The following is a 7,971-nucleotide window of genomic DNA, read 5'->3' on the forward strand; positions in this document are numbered from 1 at the left end:
AAGGGGAGCGGTTGTGGTGACGGTGATGGAAGTGTCCGTATGACCGAATACGCACACGCACACGGAATAATAATAAAAAATACACACGGAAGACAGGCAGACAGAGAGGCACACACACACGCAGAGGATCGGAGCCGCAGTATGCGCACGCACACACAACAGCCGATAACACACACACACGCACACACACCGAGGCAGGGAGACGAAAAAAAGGAGGAGCGGTTAACACGTGTGCACGTTCGAGCCTAAGAATTCTGCCTGTTGCGTTTTCTTTCGCTTCCTGTGGGTGGCGAGGGTGCAGAGAGATCAGAGAGATCAGAGAGAGAAGACTGGTGCGCCAATTTGTGCGAGTGGTGTGGGTTGGGGTAGGGTTTGCGGGGTGTGTGAGGTGTGGCGGGAGGGGGAGGGGAGGGGCACGCAGGGTTCGGAGTTCAAGGCAACGAACAAGAGTCGCAAAACGTTGGAGGGTGAGAAGACAGGTATGTGAGGAGGTGGAGAAGCACACATGCAGACGCGCACATGTAGGCAGACTGAGAGCGAGACAGAGTGGGACGCAGGAGAAGAGCGAAGAAGCAGAAACAAGGAACAAGAGGAAGCGTGTGTGTGTGGGCAGGTGAGGGATGTTCAGGCGAAGTGCGCAAACAAAATACGCACACGCACACACACACACGCAACTGTATACATCGACAAGCATCAGAAGGATGAAAAGCAAGAAAAAAATAACAATAATGATAATGATAACACAGCCGGGAAAGGAGAAGACGCTCACGCACACGCTCGAAGAAGGCAAAGCACAACGAAAGAAACGCTGAGCAACAACAATAAAAAAAGATGAAGGAGAAGTGCGTGTGTACATGTGTGTACATGTGGGGGGTGGGGGGGTTCCCTTTATTCTGATGGGGAGAAGGTGGATGGAGAAGGGAAAAGCGTCCGAGGCTGAGAAGGGGCGAGGGGTGGCACTGAGAGATCAGCATGGATGCACGTGTGCCACTCTTTGCCTTGTGGAGAGATGCGTATGCACGGCTCCTCTCGTCTTCGCTCTCTCAGGCGGCGCAGTGACAGGCACACACACACGTATATATACATGTATCACGGCCACCCCGTCGCCGTTCCCGCTGCCCCGCCCTTCCTCGTTCTCTCCCTCTCCCTCACTCGCTTACGCTTCCTCTCCCTGTATCCACCCCCCCCCCTCGGATTGCCCGCCGTGCGTCGCCCAGCCATCCACGAGGAAATACACAGACCCCATCCAGTGAACCATCTTCACTCTCCCCGCTGCTGCCGTTGTAGTTGCTGTCGCCGCTTCTCTGCCACTGAAGCATGCATTGCTCCAGCCCTGATGTTGCTGTGTGCATGTACATAGAGGTATCGCTGTCGCGACCACGTCATCGTTAGCATGCCAATGGGTGAAGCGTTCGCTTCACTCACTGCGCTGCCTGCAGCTGCTTCCTGCTACTGCACTATGAGTCACTGCTGCTCCGGTGGTGACGTTGGGTGGGACGGGGTTGCCCCCTCCCGGTCCCTTCTCGTTGCATTGGGTCACGAGTGTGGCACACCTCACGGTCGGTGCATGTATGCGTACGTTTGTTGTTTGTTTTCTATTTTGTGCGTATTTCAGTCTGAGTGTGTGTGCGTGTCCTTGCAGCGTGAGTACCTGTGCACATGCGCGTCTCTCACTGGGTGCGTGGTCCGCTCAACCTCCCCCGCCCGTCAGCCTCTCCCCACTCACAGCCCAGCGCCCATCGCAATGGATGCTGCCCATCACCCGCGCAGAGGTGTCCCTCATCATCCCTTCATCGGGCCCGCTCTACTTCCGGCAACCTTCGATAACGACTCTGGGACGGTTGTGCTCAGACATGCACACATGGTACACACAAGCCCCTTTCACTCCACTGCCTGCTCATCCTTGCACGCTCGACACGCTTGCCGGGTTCGTATGTTGTTCTCTCTATGCCTTCACCACCACCACCACCCGCCACCAAGCTCCGGCTACAGCACTCAAACATTCGGCATCCGCAAGCACACATAAAGAGAAAGCTATCCTGCCGCCGTAGGGCCTCCACCCCTCTTCCCCCAGCACACTCACCCCTGCAATCAAGGCGGAGGCGCCTCGAACTCTGCCCATCCCGCCCCGTCGCCTCTCCCCGGCGTCTCCGACCTCACCACCACACCACTCTCGTGTCGCCGTCAGCTCTGAGAGAGCGGTGTGCCTGCTTTGACCAACCGAGTCGCACCGCTACAGTCAGAGGTAGAGGGTGGGGAGGAGGCAAGTGTCGTGTCCTGTATAGCTCCCCCCCCTCCTCCTCAGACACGCGTCTGCACCACACTGCCTAGCTCCGCTCCTCTCTGCTTGTGCGTCGTGGATCTTCATGTATCTCTTCTAGTGACGCGCTGTACGAGTCCAGCATGTGCTGCATCATCATTGACTTCATGAGGAACAGCTCGTGCATGACAGGATGGCCACGTGGCACGTCCACCAGGCGGTTCGTCATGCCGTCCCACGGCGAGGTGAGTAGAAGCACCCGTCCAGGGTGGTGAAGCTCGTGAGAGAGATCCCGCGCCTCGTGCTTCCGGTCCTCGCTCTTCGAAGGTAAGCTCTTGAGATTTGATGCACCCTGAGCGTCACCGTCCGCCGATGTGCACACCCCAATCACCACCTGAGAAACGAAGGCTTGCGCGGCGTCCGCCATGGTATCGTCCACTGCTGTTGGCACGGCGTTGTCGTGTGCGCACGGCAATGAAGCTTCCGTCGTGGTGGCCTTGGGGGGTGTTGTGGGCATGTCTACCATCTCCCGTTCCGCATGCGCGCCGGCAGCCCCGCCGTATGTCGCTGTGTCACGCTCACCCACATCTCGAAGTACTTGCTGCCGTGCATCTGTGGCGGCCGGGGCCGCAGCCGACGACACCTCCGCAGAGGCGGCGATCTGAGGTCCGACCATTTGCCGCAGCAGCCGATCAATGGTGTTCACCTGCAGCCGCGGCACACAGTCGAAGCCGTTCACAACATTCCATACCGGGAAGCACGCAGCCGCCGGAGCGCTCTGTTGCGGCACATCGCAACGGCTGTAGCCGCCGTCGGCCCGCGCGCAGCTCACCTGGTCAAAGCACGACGCAGCTGGCAGGGACAAGGTCGGCATCGGCGCAAACGCGATCACGTGAATGCGCCTGAGCACAGCCGGCGGTAGCACCTGGTCATAGTGCAACCGAGTGGCGAAGAGCACAGCAACGCCGCCGCCGAGCGAGTGGCCTGTGATGAGAATCAAGTAAGACGGGTGCTCCGCCGCAAGCTGCTCGAGCCCGTCGAGAAGACCATCTGGTGTGTCCAGCGGCTGCAGTGCATACGGCTCCAGCGCGACCATCACCGGCTCCTTGGTCGCTTCAGGGGTACCGATGTCATCTGTTTCACTGCCGGTGGCACTAAGCGATGTCTGCGCCTTCACACCCACAACTCTCTTCGCTGAAGGCAACGGGGTCGCTGCCGCACGCACGCTGACACGGCGTGCTGCGTCCTCCACGGCGGTCGGCGTCGCGTCTGTGACCACCTCGGCCGCCGTCGCAGCTGCAGCTGCTTTCCTTTTGTGTATCACTCTCTCCCCATACCGCGAGGCGCGCTGATCAAAGAGCGTATTCACCACTTCCGCTGCACCTTGATGGGCGTAGCCACCACAAAATGGCTGGCTGACCGCCGCGAGGTCTGTCATGATGTCGAACGTGTTTAACGTTCCGCGGAAGGAGACGACGATGCGGCCGGCGACGTCGTCCACGAGGAGGGCGTAGCTCGGCTCGGTAGCCTGTGAGGCCCACCGCGACAGCCGCAGAGCACTCGGTGGCAGCTCCAGCAAGCTCGTCACCGCTGAGTCATTTTCCTGCTTCGATACTTCGGCGCCGCCGCGCTTCATCGTGAAGAGCAGTGCGATTGAGAGCGTAGAGGAGAGGGAGCCGCGCCGGTACACTTCGCCGTAGACTGCCGTAGCGTACCGCATGGCCTGCCAGAGCAACAGCTGCACCGGATAATGAGCGAGGGGCCACGTTGATGGCGCGACGTCATCATCATTATCATCGGATGCCGCCCGCTGTGCCATCATCTGTGTCGCCGCCCCCTTTCCCAAGAAGGGGGACGAGAAGAAGCCCTTGCTGCTGGCACCGCCCACACTCGTCTTGAGATTTTCGAGGACGGACTTGTCCACGCGCAGCGGTCGAAGGGCTGCGAAGGCGGGCGTGGAGCATGTGGTGGCGGTGACACCAGTCTGCGCTTGCCAGTGCAGTCGCACCTCGTCCCAGCTGATGCTGCGGAGGAGCGTCGCGTCGTCCAGAGATGCCGCGCACGCTGCGTATAGCGCCTGATGCGCGTTGCTCAGATCCTGCATCGCCGAGTACCGTTTCAAAAAAGTGAGCGGCGTCAACGTCGGATAGCGCGCGATCACCGTGTCGAGCAGCGCGTACACACCCCTAAGCACAGCTTTCGCATTGGCGTCGCGGAGGTTGTTGGCGTTGTCGTCGGGGTCGAGGTATCTCACCAGCATTGCCTTAGCGCGATCCCACGAAAAGGGTCCGCTGGCCATCGAGGATGATCCAGTGCCCGTTGCCACCGCCGCTGACGTTGGGAGCGCGGAGGCGGAAGGGGAGGATAAGGCCGATGTGGGCAAGGAGAACGGCATCTGATGCGCGGCCGGAGCAAGTACCTCGCACTCCTGCACCAACCGCATCTTGGCGAGGCAGTGGATGTGCAAAACGAGGCCGCAGATATCGCATCGGTAGCCCTCCGTGCCGAATCCGAGAAACGGCTGAGACGGAGCTGCAGCAACAGCGGTCGCAGCTGCCGAGGACGTCGACGAGGAGGGGGTCGCCGTTGCAAGTAACGGAGAGCACCCCGGCTCAGATGGCGTTGTGGGTGATGCAAGAAACGATAACAGAGCAAAGGGCGGCGACGAGGCAGTGCCCGACTGCGGCGTCGTCAACGTCGCCTGCTGCGGCTGTGGCTGCGACCAAATCTTCGCTTTCAGCACCGTCGCCTTGCACACCTCACAAAGGGCAGGGAGAAAAAACTGCCGTAACCGCAGCTGATGGACATGCGTCGGCGACGAGGCCGACGACGGCGCGCGGTTCTCCGGCACGGCGCTCGTGCTGTCGACTCCCTCCGCCCCACCGCCAAGCCCACCGTCTTGCATCGGCGTAGGCGAATCCGTCATGCGCTCTGCACCCGCGTGTACACCTGGCAGGGCCAGGTGCGACAGGAACGTGAAGAGTTTCTTGTCAGCAATAGAATCGGGCAGCGTAGTGGCCAGAGCGGGTGGCGGTGTACACGGTCGGCTGGTCGCCACCACCGTCGGTCTACCGTTGGCATCGTGCGGTCCTGGCTCACACGTCTGCGGGAGAGTCTTTGTTGAGCCTGACGCCCTTGTTGCCGCTCGCTGTAGCTGGCCCTCCCTGAATAGCTTTAGCAGCGCCGCCTTCTTCTCAGTAAGATACTGCAGGAAGTCTGAGGACGGCACCGCATCTGCCGATGCAGACGGCGGAGCGGTGTCGCCATCTCTGTGTGCTGGCGTTGTGGTCTCTGAACCCGCCGTCGCATTATCCTCCGAAGAAGCCGATGCGGACGCACTCATCCCTGGCCGCCAATTACGGCGGCACGCCTACACCGTTGTCGGCCCTGTTCAGAAAGCAAGCAGGGAAGAGCAGAAATATACGAAAGAAGCCCTAGAGGAGAACCTACGCCTGTGCCATGCCCTCCACCCCACCCTTCCCCCGGCGGGACGAGTCCTCCCCCCACCCCCTCTCCCACACGCACACACAACACGTCGTTCGATCAGCCGCCTGGTGCTGGCAGCAGCAGACATGCATGTGGTGCAGAAGACAACGAAAAGCAAGATGCCACGCGTGACCGTCGACAGGAGCGCGTGCCGGTGCGCCTATTCAGGGGGGAAGAGTGGGCTCTTGGATCGTGCGCGTGTGGGTGTCTTCTCCCACACGGAATGGGCCCCGGCGACCGCCTCTGCGAGGACGACAGGCAGACGAGTGCGACGAAAAAGGCAAGCGGTGCGCCAATATGAACAGCGGAGGGCGTACAACTTCCAAACAACTCTAACGCCGACAGTGAACACAGGCAAGTAAACAAACCTGGTTGAGGATCGAAGAGCCAACAGGCGCCCACAATGGCGAGCTGCAAGAGTGAGGCGTCGCACGGTGATCAGCCGGTGAACGCGAACAAAGGACGCGCAAAAGGCAAGAGAAAGACGCGCGCCCGACGGCGAAGAGAGCAGCAGCCGCAATACTCGGAGTAGTAGCACCACGTCACATGCGAGTAGCTGACGCATATGATGAGTTATCGACAGAGGAAGGCAAGAGTCAGTGGCGCAATCCCTCCCAGCACTAGGGAAAGCAGCGCTTTTTATGTCTCTCTGTGCCTGTGGTAGGGGGGGTTCACGTGCTCGAGTGGAGGGATGGAGAGGAGATGAGTCGGGGGAGGGGGAGAAGGGGGCAGCAGACGGCAGAGTAACGGTAACTAAACAGACACACATACGCGTGTTTGACTGGTGGGTGATGTGCAAGGGTGCCTTGATGCGTGACCGCGCGTAGGTATAGGGAAGATGAACGCCTGGGGTTCACAGATTCTCGAATGCCTCCGAAGAATTTGTTCTTTTTCATATGTCTGTTTCTCCGTCAGCGCGGCCATTCGCCGCCATGGAGCATGCGCCCAGCCACTCACACTCTGACCCCCGGCCCGGCCACACAGGCCCATCATCGCGCGGCACCAGGCACCGGGAGACACACGCCCTGCAGCAGTGCGCTGCCACAGTCGCCGGAGCACAGCCCCTGCCTCAAACGCTACCCACCCACTCGCCTTCAAGATTGCCTCGCAGCCGCGCCCATGGTGCCCGCCGCCACCGGGTGCACCCCCGCGGGGTCGCATGAAGGCCCCCACCAGCACCCAGCGAGCGCCGGGCGGGATACCCGCGAGTCACGCTGACGCTCGGGCCCATCGTGTGGGCGGCACAAGCGCCTTCACAGTCGCAGGCCGCTCCAGCAGCACGCCGTTCAGGGCCTGACTGCCAACATGAGTCTCGCTGGGCTCCGCCGTGGAGTGGGCACACGACCCTGTCACCACCAGAAGCGGTGCCGCATTTCGCAGGGGGCAGGGGGTGGGGGGCTGCCCGACTTTCGACACAGAGTGGGGGAGGGGGGAGGAACGGGACCGCGAGACGCCGCGCACGGAGGCGCATGGCCCCTCCTCCTCCCCCGACCCCCACCCGTCCGTCATCAGGGAGAACAAAGAAACACAGGTGCGGGGAGACGAAGAAAGATACAGAGGCGAAAGACAGAGAAGGAGCGAAGTGAAGCAGTGTACCTCCCGTTGCGCGCCTCACCCGACCCCTTTGCGTCCCTTCGAAGTTTTGATGGGTCCAACGAAGAACGGAAGTAAGCCGTACAAGCGAAGAGCCGCGGGGCACTGGTATCGAGGCAGGCATGCATCTGCATCTGGGGGGAGGGGAGGGGGAGGGGCACGGGAAGAGGAAGAGCAAAGGGGTGGAGATGAGCAAGGAAAGCCAGGCGCTCACGAAAATAAAATGCGGAAGACTGTGAGACAACCAAGAAGGGAGGGAGGGAGGGAGGAGAGGGGGGCGGGCGGGCCTCGGAGAGAGAAGCACGACAGGGGAGAGGGGGAACTAACAAAGAACGGGAGGATCGCACCAAGCGAGCATGAAAGATAAAAAGAGAGAGAGGCACGGACAAGTAGCCCGTATAGTCTCACCAGTACGTCCGGTCAGTCTCTCCTCACGCTGCTGCCCGCATAAACACCATCATTACTGTTATCATGATGGGTCAGGTGGATCTAGGTAGGTGGTGCCCATAACAAAACATCCCCTCCACCTCCTCCTCTGGTGCATCTTTGCCGAGCTAGAACCAACTGAAGAAGGGGGGTAGGTAAGTTGCGCTAAGGCCAGACGAGCCCGTACTAGCTCGGCAACTGAAGAG

At 60.6% G+C, this 7,971-nt stretch overlaps 1 protein-coding gene across 1 annotated transcript; it reads right to left on the minus strand.

Moving 5' to 3' along the window:
* Window positions 1–2,327: 2,327 nt before the first annotated feature.
* On the minus strand, window positions 2,328–4,703 carry LMXM_27_2110 (hypothetical protein, unknown function; the record flags this gene model as incomplete). The annotated part of the gene is made up of 1 exon (XM_003876740.1): window positions 2,328–4,703. One exon carries the CDS (start codon window positions 4,701–4,703, stop codon window positions 2,328–2,330), a length of 2,376 nt encoding a protein of 791 aa, XP_003876789.1.
* Between the last annotated feature and the right edge of the window lie 3,268 nt (window positions 4,704–7,971).

The sequence above is a fragment of the Leishmania mexicana genome, chromosome 27, assembly GCF_000234665.1.
Source record: "Leishmania mexicana MHOM/GT/2001/U1103 complete genome, chromosome 27".
Classification (NCBI taxonomy): domain Eukaryota; phylum Euglenozoa; class Kinetoplastea; order Trypanosomatida; family Trypanosomatidae; genus Leishmania; species Leishmania mexicana.